The following is a 15008-nucleotide window of genomic DNA, read 5'->3' on the forward strand; positions in this document are numbered from 1 at the left end:
TTGACACTGTCGTCTGAACGCAGCATCAGAGACCAGAGCGGCGTTTGACGGTGACGGTGAAGCTGACGCAGACAGGACGCGGTGAACTGATTTTGACCTCGAGAGCGGCTCCTACAATAGATCCGTACGGAAACGAGACACAGTTTGCTCAGATACTCGGAGAAAATCAGGTAGAAGAACGTGGCTTGGCCCTGATGGCAAACGCGCCTCATCTGGCTCGGCTCTGTGCTCCCGCTGCTTATTTTAACCTGCTCTTTTTTGGCGTTTCTGGCAGGATCCCATCAGAAGGTCTATATTTACAGTGTGTAGGTGTGGGGCGCATTCCTGCTCAGGGCACAGGGGTGGACGGGGGACGGGGGGGGGGGTCTGAAAGAGCCAGTGTTTGTCCCTGAGGAGGGAGGGGCCGGGCAGGTGGAGGAGGGAGAGACCGAGGGCCAACGGGAGGGCGAGCGACATGGAAAATCACCCCCTCACCCCATCCACAACACCCCCCTCCACCCACTACACCCCCGCGACGCAGAGCCAGGCAGACGTGTTACCATTTACTCTGGCTGTGGACAGGAGTCTCCACACCTCGGCCTCACTGCATTTACACACACGGCAGAAGAACGGACAACTGGACCAGTCCAATTTAAAGCAAATGTCGTGAATTGAATCTCAAAGATCCCAGTAACAAATGTGGAGGAGCAGAGTCGCACTTGCAAAACCTGCAGCATGTCATAAAGAAGTGTCATACATATAGATCAGGGGTGCTTACGCTTTTTCAGCATGCGAGCTACTTACAAAATGATCTACCTCATACAAAGCCAAGCAAACTGCACTGAAACACTCTGTGCCCCTTTTTTGGACCCTCACCCACAGTTTGAGAACCCCTTCTTTAAAGGTTGTATAGAGGATTTTTTTAAGGGAAGAGAAATACAGCGACAGTCCTTGTGCGCGTTCAGAATTACTGTTGAAGTTTCCTGTCTAGAGGTAATTTAGCGACCGACGCATCAGTTTTTAGACCCTTCGTCTGTTTCAGTCGCACCATCGGTGGAAGGGATCTCCAAGAACCACCTCAGTTTGTCTTCGCTCCTTTTCTCCTTCTCTTCTTCTTTCAGCGACCTCAAAAACTGACTTTCTTTTGCGGCGAACTGGTCGTGGATTCTCGTCCGCCATCGCGACAAACTTTGTGCGAAATGCGAGGAAACTACAGTTTGAAAAAGCCTCTAAGAACCGCTGCATAAACCACGTAATCCCCGCGCGCCGACGACTCAGTTACACTAGGGAGTTTGATTGACAACCTAACAGCCAATAGAAAATGAGGGAGCCTCGTTTTCTATTGGCTGATGTTTATCTGTCCTCACTACGTCCACAGTTGATAGATTTTCATTCTTTTTTTTTTTGGTCATTATAATTACAAAGCTGCTGGGTCTCTGTAATGGTATTTTAAACTTTCATTGACAATAAAAAAAATACTCCATACAACCTTTAAGAGAACTTCCTCTGGCACTTTACACAAAACTGTGAAAAAAGTGAAGGAAGATTTTTAAACCTGTTTTTTAAAGTTCCAAACTGGAGTTTCATTCTTTTCTGGTTTTGCAGTGATATTTACCAGCCTCTGCACGTTTACCAAACCAAACGCACATCGTGACAAACACAGATGCATTTGTCACTTTTGTTAGACAAACTTCAGCCAAATGTGGCAGTAGGTCTGTTCTGTAGATCCGCTCTATGCTGTAGACCTGCTTTGTGCCAACACTGGAACACAAATTTAGACTGGTTTTTTCTTCACGTTTGGTCTTGTTCTTCTAATCAGCCGCACTGTGGGAGGGGCTTGTGTTGGCTGTACGCAGGAAGGAGCGAGAGCGTGAAAAGGCGAGGGGCGGCGTGCTGACGTGAGGCAGATGAACAGGTAGGATGTTTAGGAAGTTGAACCTGCCCTGTGATGCACGCTGGTACACGAGGGCACACGCTGTCGCAGACGAGCCGTGCATAGGGAGCGTGTGTGTTTGTGATGCGCCGTAGAGTCTCCGCGGGTTTCAAATGAGCGCACAGGCTGCACTGAGACGCCCCACACGCTCCTGCACCCGCTACAAGTTTATTACCAACAGCAGCGGCCGGAATGAAATATGATCACACTTGTTGAGTGTCAGACCTCGAGTGAGAGACAAGACTGAGTCCAAACGCGAGTCCGAGACGAGACACGACGATCTACCCACACGACCTTGGCCATCGACTGGTAGATCGCGATCGACGTATTGAGCACCCCTGATTTAGAAGATGACAAAAGCACCGAAATGAAAATCAAATACTGAACAATACTAAGGTTAGATAAATCAAGAGAGGTAGAGCACTTCACTGGGTCTTATAAAGTAACAGTACAGCTGCTCTACGAGGGTTTAGACAGTGGTCTTAGAACAGAAAATTACCCTTACAGGAAAATGTAAAAATGGCTAAGGTACAAACCCGATGCTCCGACTGAGTATATTAAAAGTCCTTTATTACATGAAGGGACGCCAACGCGTTTCAACCAGCATGACGGTCTGAAATGGGCATAGACGAAGCCTCGGGTTTGTACCTTATCCATTTTTACATTTTCCTGTAAGGGAAACTTTCTGTTCTAATACTAAGGTTATGTTTATACTGAAACGTATCACTGTATCGAAAACAATTTGCGTCCACATACTGTACGTTGCTTCAGTGTCTGTAAGTCTTCACTATCCACACAGCTTTGAGCACATTTGTTTACATTTTACAGAAACAAAACTTTTAAAACCACATGACTCATTTGCATAAACTAAGTGCTCATAAAAACAGCCCTTTCCTTGTGTCTGATGTGGTTCAGTTTCTGTCAGACTAAAGGACACGACTCAGTGAAATATGAGTGTTCTTTCTGTGACAGAGGGGTGTTCTGCTGATGGTGAGTCTGTTCTGTGTTTCTGTCGTGTTGGAGATGGTTCATGTTAAACATCTGCAGATCGTATACACAGACCTATAGAACTATACTTCACCCTTTAACGCGAAACTGCCTGAAACGTTTTGCGCTAAGGAAGATGGCGAGCGTAAAAACAGTCTTTTCGTGAACCGTGTACTCGCAAGTAGTTTTGCTTGCTGCTCTGTTACAACTATTTTCTGCAATATCATCACATGATCAATGTCACGAACCCAGAGAATCAGGAAGGAGCGAGTCACAGTGACGTGGTCCAATAAGGACGTGACTCGAGCTCCTACATCAGAGTATCAGTGTTTTCAGGCGTCCACACGGTGATCAGACTCAGATGAATTCGTGGGAGCTGAAGGCACCAGATTGTTTCCATCAGATTAGTGTGAACGAACACTGTATCTACAATGAAAACGACTTAAATACAAACTAGTGTGGACGGGGCCTAAAACTAGATCCTCATTTTTCGCAGGTTTTGACACTAAAAAGTCCCATTTGCAGCACAGAAATGAACGTTTCCTGAACAGCTTTAGAACGATCTTGAGCTGGATCAGAACGAACATACGAGGGATTACAGACAGAATTAATGTTTTTATTATCATTGTGGTATCAGAATCGATGTGAGTATCGAGTCTGTTCCTCAGTACAAACTCTAGTGTGAGTGTAGTGACCAGACTGGAGAGACGTTTAACTGCGTGGGGTAAGAAACAGGGAGGAAAATATCCGACATGTGTTTGGACGCGTTCTCACTCATTCTGGATCAGCGGTGATGATAAACGACGGACTCTCCACGAGCACATGACGATGTTTTGTTTTGGTCCATTACATAAAAGTGAAAATGAAGCTTAGTGTAGTTTCATTGTGTTTATTTGTGCGACAGAGAAAACACTTGTGAGTGAAGCAGTTTCTCATGTGTGAAAAGAAAACGCTCGACGTCCATGAGATTTTCACACACGAAGAACCACCAAGAGCCACAGATTCTGAGAGCTACATGACTGGTGTAATTTGAAATAAACTTTAAAATAAATATTGGGAATAGAGGTCGAAATCTGTTTTTTTTTTTTTTTTTATTTGACACTAAAACGGAAAAATGAAATAACAAACTGTTTTCCCATTTTATTTTTTTTCGTTCTTAATTGAAATTGAAAAGAACAAATGTTACATGGACCATTACAATAACAAACAAAAACAATAAAACGGGAAAAACAGTTTGTTATTTCATTTCCGCTTTTTAATTTTCCGTTTTAGTGTCAAAAAAAAAAAACAGATTTCGACCTCGATTTCCGATATTTAATGTTTATTTCAAATAACACCATTCAAAAAACAGTCTCGGTACATTTTTCTATTTTGATATTTTATTCCCTCTGGTTTATTTTCCCCAAAAGTTCAGTTCAGTGAACAAAGTTTATCGCTGCTTCCTGTTTCTCGTCTTCGATCAACAACGACTTTCTAAGAAGCAAAAGTAAACGCTTTGCTCTAAGAGAAGACGACATGTTTGTCCACAAAAATGCAACGATTTATCAGGTAAATTCTTTCAGCAGCAAAACTTCAGGGGCAAATAAACCAGAGAGAATCAAATATCAGAATAAAAAAATGCACCGACACTGTTTTTTGATTGGTGTTATTTGAAATTAACTTTAAATTAAATATTGTAAACAGAGGTCGAAATCTTTTTTTTTTTTTTTTTTTTGTTTGACACTAAAATGGAAAAATGAAATAACTGTTTTCTTATTTCATTGTTTTTTGTTTTTAACTGAAATTGAAAAGAACAAAAGGTACATGGACCATTATTGTTAACTTCTACCTTCAATATTTAATTTTATTTCAAGTTTCTCTGTATATTTTTTAATGTTGATATTTTATTCTCTCTGGTTTATTTTCCTGTTTCTCGTCATGGATCAACAACGACTTTCTAAAGAAGCGAAAGTAAACGCGTCGATATAAAAGAAAACAACATGTTTGTCCACAAAACTCCAACAATTTTTCAGGTGAATTCTTCCAGCAGCAAAACTTCATAAAAAAGACAGAATAAAATATTAAAATTGAAATGGGCACCGACTGTTTTTTGATGTTATTTGAAATAAACGTTAAATTAAATATTGGAAATCGAGGTTGAAATCTGTTTTTTTGTTCGACACTAAAACGGAAAAATGAAATAAACTGTTTTCCCGTTTTTCGTTTTTCTAAATTGAAATTCAAAATAACAAATACGATATACGGACTCATGATCTACTCCGAGACAGAACTAAAAACGGACTGAACATCGGCTTTTGGACTGAACTTGCAAAAAAACAAAAAAAAACATGTTTTAAAACTCAATCTTGAACTTTTCTGATGACTTTTGTACTACTACAACTACTACTACAACTACTACTACAACTACTACTACTACTTCTTTATCCACAGTCTTCACACACACGCCCGTATCACATTCACTCTAGGCAAGGCGGGTGGAGTGTCTTGCCAAAGGACACAACAGCAGTATTTGTGAACCACTGGGCTGTGTGAAAAGTATTTGCACCTGCAGCGTTTGGCGTCGGAGCTCGAGGAGCCGCTGGACTTGGCTCCGCGTCGGTGTTTGGGCAAAGAGCAGAACTCATGATAAAGACACGAGTATAAAAGTCAGACCCAAATGTCCCGTCTGTAAAGAGTCTCTCAGCGAGTCCGACAGCGTCCCGCCCCTCGCCTGGGTTCAGTCCGGGTTTAGTCCTGGATCAGTCCGGGTTCAGTCCGGGTTTAGTCTGGGTTTAGTTCTTGTTAAATTCTGGGATACGTTTTTAAAATTCTTTCCATTTCAGGTCTCATTTTCACCTGCTTTGCCCTGTTACAGTCCTGGTCTGACCCTGGTTTAGTCCTGGTGTAGTCCTGGTCTGACCCTGGTCCTGGTCTGACCCTGGTCCTGGTCTGGTCCTGATCTGACCCTGGTTTAAGTCCAGGTTAAGTCCTGGTTTAACCCTGCTATAGTGCTGTTTTAATCCTGATTTGAAAACTTAGTGTTGTCCTGGTTTAGCCCTGGTTTGGTCCTGGTTTAGTTTAAACCTGGTTTAGTCCTGGTTTAGACCTTGGTTTAGTCCTCCTGGTTTAGTCTGGTTTAGTCCTGGTTTAGTCCTGGTTTAGTCCTGGTCCTGGTTTACCTGGTTTAGTCCCTGGTTTAGTCCTGGTTTAGACCTGGTTTAGTCCTGGTTTAGTCCTGGTTTAGACCTGGTTTAGTCCAGGTTTAGTCCTGGTTTAGTCCTGGTTTAGTCCTGGTTTAGTCCTGGTTTCCTGGTTTAGTCTGGTTTAGTCCTGGTTTCCGGTTTAGTCCTGGTTTAGTGGTTTTAGGTTTACCCGGTCCAGGTTTAGTCCTGGTTCGGTCCAGGTTTAGTCCTGGTTTTCGGTCCAGGTTTAGTCCTGGTTTTAGTCCTGGTTTAGGTTTAGTCCAGGTTTAGTTTAGTCCTGGTTTAGTCCAGGTTTAGTCCTGGTTCGGTCTTGATGTGTCTTCATTATCTGGTGCAGACAGGAGCATGTGGGAGCGTTTACACTGACTTCCTGTGGTCCCGAGTGGAAACTGCTGCGGTCGGACCCAAACTCCCCCAGTGCACCAGGACCGAGAGGAGGAGGAGAGGAAGAACGAGAGGAGGAGAGGAGGAGAGGAAGAACGAGAGGAGGAGGAGAGGAGGAGGAGAGGAAGAACGAGAGGAGGAGGAGAGGAGGGAGGAGAGGAGGAGGAAGAGGAGGAGGAGAGGAAGAAACGAGAGGAGGAGGGAGGAGAGGAGGAGGAGAGGAAGAAGAGAGGAGAGGAGGAGAGGAGAGAGAGGAGAGAGGAGGAGAGGAGGAGAGGAGGAGGAGAGGAGGAAGAGGAGGAAGAGGAGGAGAGGAGGAGAGAGGAAGAGGAGGAGAGGAGGAGGAGAGGAAGAGGAGAGAGGAGGAGGAGAGGAGAGTGAGAGGAAGAACGAGAGGAGAGGAGAGAGGAGGAGGAGAACAGGTTTTGGGTGGTTCAGTCTTGGTTTAGTCCTGGTTTTGTCCTGGTTTAGTCCTGGTTTAGACCTGGTTTAGTCCTGGTTCAGTCCTGGTTTAGTCCTGGTTTAGTCCTGGTTTAGTCCTGGTTTACTGTGGGTTTTTTTTAAACAGTGTCACTAAAAACCGCAGGGAAAATGTGATCAATGTGACGAGGTCAAACCACGACTAATGAACCAGGGTGAAACCAGGACAACACCAGGACTGAACCAGGACTAAACCAGGTCTAAACCAGGTCTAAACCAGGATTAAACCAGGACTAAACCAGGTCTAAACCAGATCTAAACCAGGATTAAATCAGGACTAAACCAGGTCTAAACCAGGTCTGACACCTAAACCAGGTCTAAACCAGATCTAAACCAGGACCACACCAGGACTAAACCAGAGTTAGACCAGGGTTACACCAAGACTAAAACACGGTTAGACCAGGACCACGACTAGACCCAGACTAAACCAGGACTACACAAGAATTAGACCAGGACTAAAACACGGGTAGACCAGGACCATGCCAAGACCAAACCAGGACTAGACCCAGACTAAACCAGGACTACACAAGAATTAGACCAGGACTAAATGAGAGTTAGACGGGGACTACATCAGGACTAAACTAGGACTACATCAGGGTAAGACCAGGACTAGACCAGGGTTAAATCAAGACTAAAACACGGTTAAACCAGGACCACACCAAGACTAAACCATGACTAGACCCGGGTTAGACCAGGACTAAGCCAGTACTAAACCAAGACTACACCAGAATTAAACCAGGGTTAGACTAAGACTAAAACACGGTTAGACCAAGACCATGACTAGACCCAGACTAAACCAGACTACACCAGAGTTAGACCAGGACTACATCAGGACTAAACCAGGACTACATCAGGGTAAGACCAGGACCAGATCAAGACTACACCAGAACTAGACCAGGACTATAGCAGGACTCAAGCAGGACTACCCCAGTGTTAGACCAAGACTAAAACACGGTTAGACCAGGACCAAGCCAAGACCAAACCAGGACTCAAGCAGGACTAAACTGGGATGAGTAGAACCTGGGGACGTCTGGTAATTTGCAAATTACCGCCCGTCTCTGTGTTAATTAACGAAGTCCGTAAATGACTTGATTTTACTGACACTGACTGAGACTGAAAGAGAAAAGAACGTGGAAAGAAAAGAAAGAGAAAGAAAAGTCACAATTTCAACAACAAACACTGAGACGCAGATTCACACAAGACGAGTGTCACCGGACGTCTGTGTTTGGAGAAAGACAGGAGTACTTTGAGACGAAATTTTTACTTTACAAATTATAGACATGACACATTCACATTGGATTAAGATCTCAGTTTTCCTCCAGAATACATGGATCACGAATTTTGAACTTCCGGTCATTCAGATCCTCCCAAAAAGTGAACGTCAAACCTCCATGTTTGTTTTCCCAGTGGGACGTGTCTGTTGACAAAGTCGATCTTTTCAAGTCTTTTGAACCATATCACTTTTGTTTCTGGTTCTGATATTGTCATATTTTAGTTTTGGGATTCGGACATCGTCATTGTTGTGGTTGTTGGATCCAAACAGCGGAAAACGACTCAAGAAATTTGTGTGCGAACTCCATAAATGGGCCCAGTCCAGCAGAAGTAAACAGCAAGGCAAAAGATTCAAGTTAATTCATCTGATATAAAAATGTATTGAACAGATACATATGTACTCTAGTTTATCAAACTGTTGACCTTTTTTTCTGTACCATTTTTGGTTCTAAAGTTCCATATGTTTTAAACAGACCATGTATGAAACATGGAACAAAAATTATTTCCCAAATTTCAAAGACCCAAAAATCATGTAAATAAATGGATGTATTTCATCATATCTTGTGTTATTCCATCTTTGAACTGTTGATGAAGGGACATGATTTTTTTTTTTTATTTAAAATGATAAAAATTTGCTTGGAAGGACTGACATATTTTATAGAAATAGTTTCCTTTCATTTTGAAGTAATATTAAAGTATTCAGAAGAAAAAAGCGACAAATGATGTAAAATCCTGCACCTTCTACTTGTTTGTACAATTTTCCCTCCGTTACTTTTCCCTCCGTTACCATGAACTTTCTTAATAAAAAATCTCATGAGTCAAAAAGTCAGAGGTTTTTCAACCTAATCTTGTACCATATGGTAGAAAACTATATGAAGCAAATATTCAAACCAGTTTGTTAAGGATATGTAAGTGAGAACCAAGAGTTATCACTGTTTGGATTTATTGCCCAAAAAGTGCTGCATATTTCATTCCCTCCGTTACCGACATGAGTTTTTACATTTTTTGTCTTGAACTTGAAAGAATATCACAGGTTTAACTTGACCCTGTTGGAGTGTAACTCTTTCCTACATTCTGATACTTTACTTATTTCAATAGTTCCTCTAGTTTCTGAATAAGAGACATTTGAATGTCAAAAATCTGACCCTGTTTCCCTCCGTTACCACTTGACCAGACCCAAATACAAAAGTGAATCAGATGTGTGTGACTCAAACCTCTGTTCAAACTGTTTCTCTTCCCAACGGAATTGAAAAATAGTGAAAGGTGAAGGTGATGGGCAGGATTGATCCACAGGAAGAACCAAAAAGGAAACATTTGTCTGACTAAGAAATCATCCTGAGTTTACAGAGAACATTTTGTATGTGGAGCGACGACAAAACAAAATCTCGATCCTTCGCTCAACCTCGGTTACGAATTTAAAAAGTCAACGCCAAAGTGAAAGGCTCCAACTGTTCACCAAGAAACACCTTCCACTGCAAAGAGACCAAGACGTGATGTTTCTGTAAAACCACAAGAACAAGAAAGTGCAGCTCAGTCTGTTTGTCTTCTGCTCCTCTACATTAACAAACGGGATTTTGTTTTGTTGTTGCTCCACATACAAAATGTTCTCTGTAAACTCAGGATGATTTCTTAGTCAGACAAATGTTTCCTTTTTGGTTCTTCCTGTGGATCAATCCTGCCCATCACCTTCACCTTTCACTATTTTTCAATTCTGTTGGGAAGAGAAACAGTTTGAACAGAGGTTTGAGTCACACACATCTGATTCACTTTTGCATTTATGAAGTTCACAAACACATTTCTCGAGTTGTTTTCCGCTGTTTAGGATCCAACAACCACAACAATTACGATGTCTGAATCCCAAAACTAAAATATGACAATATCAGAACCAGAAACAAAAGTGATATGGTTCAAAAGACTTGAAAAGATCGACTTTGTCAATAGACACATCCCACTGGGAAAACAAACATGGAGGTTTGATGCTCACTTTTTCAGAAAATCCTTCCCAGTGTGAATTGCACGATGACCAGAAGTCTGAGATTCGTGATGCTTGTATTATTAGAAATCTCCAAAGGTCCATAGGTCAAACTAATCCCATGTGAATAGGGCTTTAACAAATAAACGTAATTAATCATCTATGTAATAAACTATACAAGCACGTCTCTGTGTTTGTAATAGTTTTTAGTTGAAATTATGTTTTCAGCAGCTGCAGTTGAAACAAAACAACTCTCCAGTTCTCATTAATACAGATAAATACACATCAGATTTACCATTTGAACGTGAAGTGCTTGAGTGAGGCTGTTTCTTTGTTTATTAAGTTTATGAATTTCACAATTTGCAGTTAAGACGGTGGGGTTTTTCTCCGTGTTCTCGGGCCGCTCCCTCTCCTCCAACGCACCCGTTTCCATAAATTGATGTGTTGAGTTTTCATTCATTTATGTGCTGCGATGTTTACCTCCTCTGTGGCTCGATGAACGCGCTCAATACAGATTTACATCCAACTCAGAACACACAGTCTGGGTTTATAAGGCTTTCAGTAAAATAAAACAGTCGTGGAAAGGCTCAGAAGATGCAGAGGAGAAGGTCAGAGGAACAGAGGAGAAGGTCAGAGGAGCAGAGGAGAAGGTCAGAGGAGGTGCAGAGGAGAAGGTCAGAGGAGCAGAGGAGAAGGGTCAGAGGAGCAGAGGAGAAGGTCAGAGGAGCAGAGGAGAAGGTCAGAGGAGCAGAGGAGAAGGTCAGAGGAGCAGAGGAGAAGGTCAGAGGAGCAGAGGAAGGGTCAGAGGAGCAGAGAGGGTCAGAGGAGCAGAGGAGAAGGTCAGACGGAGCAGAGGAGAAGGTCAGGAGCAGAGGAGAAGGTCAGAGGAGCAGAGGAGAAGGTCAGAGGAGCAGAGGAGAAGGTCAGAGGAGCAGAGGAGAAGGTCAGAGGAGCAGAGGAGAAGGTCAGAGGAGCAGAGGAGAGGGTCAGAGGAGCAGATGATTCACTTACATGTTTGAGCTCCATCAGAACTTGTCTGGTCAGCTCGATCCTCTTCTTGTTCAGGTGTTTGATGGCCACCAGGTTCCCCTGCACGACACACGACACACGACATATGACACACGACACGTCAGTCCAGAAAACAACCATTTTTTTTTTTTTAAAATATACATTATATATATATATATTATATATATATATATATATATATATATATATATATATATATATATATATATATATATATATATATATATATATATATATATATATATATATATATATATATATATATATATATATATATATATACATATATATAAACAAAAATTGGTTCTTGGACCATAAAAATCCCTAACAACAACTATCTTTTAAAACATTTATTTGCAGAAGTCAAATGTGCTGGTGGAGTTTGTAAAGTGGAGCTGCAGGTTGAGTCGATAAAAATATGACAAACAGAAACAGCAGCGAGAGTCTGAGGTGTCGACGAGTGAACAAAACCTGTTTGCTGCTTCATTAAAATGAACGGGACGGACGTGTGTGTGTGTGTGTGTTTGTGTGTTTGTGTGTTTGTGTGTATCTGTGTGTGTGTCTGTGTGTGTGCGTGAGTTTGTGCGTGTGTGTGTTTGTGTGTATCTGTGTGTCTGTGTGTGTGCGTGTGTGTTTGTATGTGTGTGTTTGTATGTGTGTGTGTCTGCGTAAGTTTGCGTGTTGTGCATGTGTGAGTTGGGGGGTGTGTGTGTGTGCGTGTATGTGTGTGTGCCTGAGTTTGTGTGTCTATGTGTGCGTGTGTGTGTGTGTGACAGTGTGTGTGTGTGTGTGTGTGTGTGTGGAGCTGTTCTCATCCCGTCAGTGGATTTTTCTGCTCGAGTTTTTTCACACCACAAATGTTTGGAATAAAAAGGTAGAACTCTGAGTTCTTTTGTAATGCAGATGTGTGTGTGTGTGTGTGTGTGTGTGTGTGTGTGTGTGTGCTCAGCGCGAGCTTCTGCCCCCTGACGGAGCCACAGAGCCACGGAGCGACGGAGAGACAAATGGAAGCAAAGAATGAAGGAAAGAATGAAGGAGAGAGAAGAATGAAGGCGAGGAGGAGTGAAGGGGGCAGAGAGAGAGAGAGAGAGAGAGAGAGACGGAGAGAGTGTGTGAGGGAGAGAGTGTGTGAGGGAGAGAGTGTGTGAGGGAGAGAGTGTGTGAGGGAGAGAGTGTGTGAGGGAGAGAGTGTGTGGGGGAGAGAGGGAGAGAGTGTGTGAGGGAGAGAGTGTGTGAGGGAGAGAGTGTGTGAGTGGGAGAGAGTGTGTGAGGGAGAGAGTGTGTGAGGGAGAGAGTGTGTGAGGGAGAGAGTGTGTGGGAGGATGTCAGGACTTACCTTAAAATAGCCGGTTTTAGCGAAGAGCTGGTACTTCCCGTGAGCCGTGATCAGGGAGCCGTAGCTGGAGCCTCTCTGCACGACACGAGCAGAAACGAAAGAACAGGTTAGATCCTATAGAAAACATGGAGCAGGTATGAACAAAGTCTCAGATAAAAACAAAATAAAGGAGATGTTCTGACAGTTACACACAAAGAAAGTGTTTTATTTCTCATGTTTTATTTCACTCATGTTACAGACGTCCGCTCGCTTCTTTATTGGTGTAAATATCATCACACGCGGCGGTGGACAGGTGCAGATCACACCACCGAGCGCTGACAGGTTCAGTGTGTGCACCTGTCGCTTCTGCATCTCAAACAGTCAATCTACAGATCCTCTCACAGCAGCAGAACCATGAGCCTCCTCAGCCTCTCTGCACCTTCCCCAGACTCTTTGTTCCTCCAGTGTAAAGTATAAAGGCTTTTGTTGGTGGTTCAGATGTTCCAGGAGCCTGTGTGCAGACGTGAGTGAGTCTTGGAGCCTGTGGAGCTGTTCTCCCCCTCACACTCCTCACACTCCTCACACTCCTCACACTCCTCACACTCCTCACACTCGCTCTGGCACCGAACCACCACCCGCTGGAAAATCTATTAGGCTGGAAAACACATTCTCCTGCTCCGGCCTGTGAGCGGGTGTGCACGTGAGGGCGCCTGTGAGCGTGCACGTGAGGGCGCCTGTGAACGTGCACGTGAGGGCGCCTGTGAACGTGCACGTGAGGGCGCCTGTGAACGTGCACGTGAGAGTGCATGTGACAGTGCATGTGAGAGTGCACGTGAGAGTGCATGTGATAGTGCACGTGACAGTGCATGTGAGAGTGCATGTGACAGTGCACGTGAGCGTGCCTGTGAGAGTGCACGTGAGCCTGGCCATGAGAGTGCATGTGAGAGTGCATGTGACAGTGCATGTGAGAGTGCATGTGAGAGTGCACGTGAGCGTGCCTGTGAGAGTGCACGTGAGCCTGGCCATGAGAGTGCATGTGAGAGTGCATGTGAGAGTGCACGTGAGAGTGCATGTGAGAGTGCATGTGACAGTGCATGTGAGAGTGCATGTGAGAGTGCATGTGAGAGTGCATGTGAGAGTGCATGTGAGAGTGCATGTGAGAGTGCACGTGAGAGTGCATGTGAGAGTGCATGTGACAGTGCATGTGAGAGTGCATGTGACAGTGCATGTGAGAGTGCATGTGAGAGTGCATGTGAGAGTGCACATGAGAGTGCATGTGAGAGTGCATGTGACAGTGCATGTGAGAGTGCATGTGAGCCTGGCCATGAGAGTGCATGTGAGAGTGCATGTGAGAGTGCATGTGAGAGTGCATGTGAGAGTGCATGTGAGAGTGCATGTGACAGTGCATGTGAGAGTGCATGTGAGAGTGCATGTGAGAGTGCATGTGACAGTGCATGTGAGAGTGCATGTGAGAGTGCATGTGACAGTGCATGTGACAGTGCATGTGAGAGTGCATGTGAGAGTGCATGTGACAGTGCATGTGACAGTGCATGTGAGAGTGCATGTGAGAGTGCATGTGAGAGTGCATGTGACAGTGCAGTGCACTTGTGAGAGTGCAGGATGTGAGTGTGCACTTGTGTGCAGTGATGTGAGAGTGACTTGTGAGTGTGCCTTGTGAGAAGTGCACGTGCATGCACAGGCGCTCGCAGACGGAGCCGTGCAGTGGGCCAGCGTGGGTCTGAGCAGAGGGACCAGGAGGACTCGAGGGAAGACTTGACTTGAGGGAGGACTTGACTTGAGGAGGACTTGACTTGAGGACTTGATTGAGGACTTGACTTTGAGGGAGGACTTGACTTGACTTGGAGGAGACTTGACTTGAGGGAGGACTTGACTTGAGGAGGACTTGACTTGAGAGACTTGACTTGACTTGGGAGGGAGACTTGACTTGAGGGAGGACTTGACTTGAGGAGGACTTGACTTGAGGGAGGACTTGACTTGAGGGAGACTTGAGGGAGACTTGACTTGAGGGAGGACTTGACTTGAGGGAGGACTTGACTTGAGGGAGGACTTGACTTGAGGAGGACTTGACTTGAGGGAGGACTTGACTTGAGGAGGACTTGACTTGAGGGAGGACTTGACTTGAGGAGGACTTGACTTGAGGAGCACTTGAGGACACATCACGCAGCAAAACTTACACCTGAAATGTTTTTAACAGTTGCATCGATCTCACGTTTCCTCTCAAACCTCCAGTCAGTCGCTCAGACTCAGGTCGGCCGCTGCAGAACCACAACACACATTTTCATCCAAAACTCCAAATGTCGACGTGTTTTCATCGTTCGGCTCCATTTCCACTCAACGTAAACAAGTGAAAACCTGCTCCTGCCAACCAATCACAGACTTTTACACCTCAACCAATCACATCCCTGCACGTCCGTCCAAACAACAGACAGACACAAAGAACAAAAAAATAAAAAA

The 15008-nt window shown here is 44.2% G+C and overlaps 1 protein-coding gene across 1 annotated transcript in view; it reads right to left on the minus strand.

Annotated features, from left to right (window-relative positions):
* The window catches only part of npr2 (natriuretic peptide receptor 2), a 204274-nt gene that overhangs the window by 67336 nt on the left and 121930 nt on the right, over positions 1–15008 (minus strand). The window contains 2 exon segments of the mRNA XM_055160010.1: positions 11201–11278; positions 12555–12629. Coding sequence (XP_055015985.1) covers positions 11201–11278; positions 12555–12629 — 153 coding nt within the window.

The sequence above is a fragment of the Boleophthalmus pectinirostris genome, unplaced genomic scaffold, assembly GCF_026225935.1.
Source record: "Boleophthalmus pectinirostris isolate CB_2022bp ecotype Guang Dong unplaced genomic scaffold, ASM2622593v1 HiC_scaffold_2826, whole genome shotgun sequence".
NCBI lineage: Eukaryota > Metazoa > Chordata > Actinopteri > Gobiiformes > Gobiidae > Boleophthalmus > Boleophthalmus pectinirostris.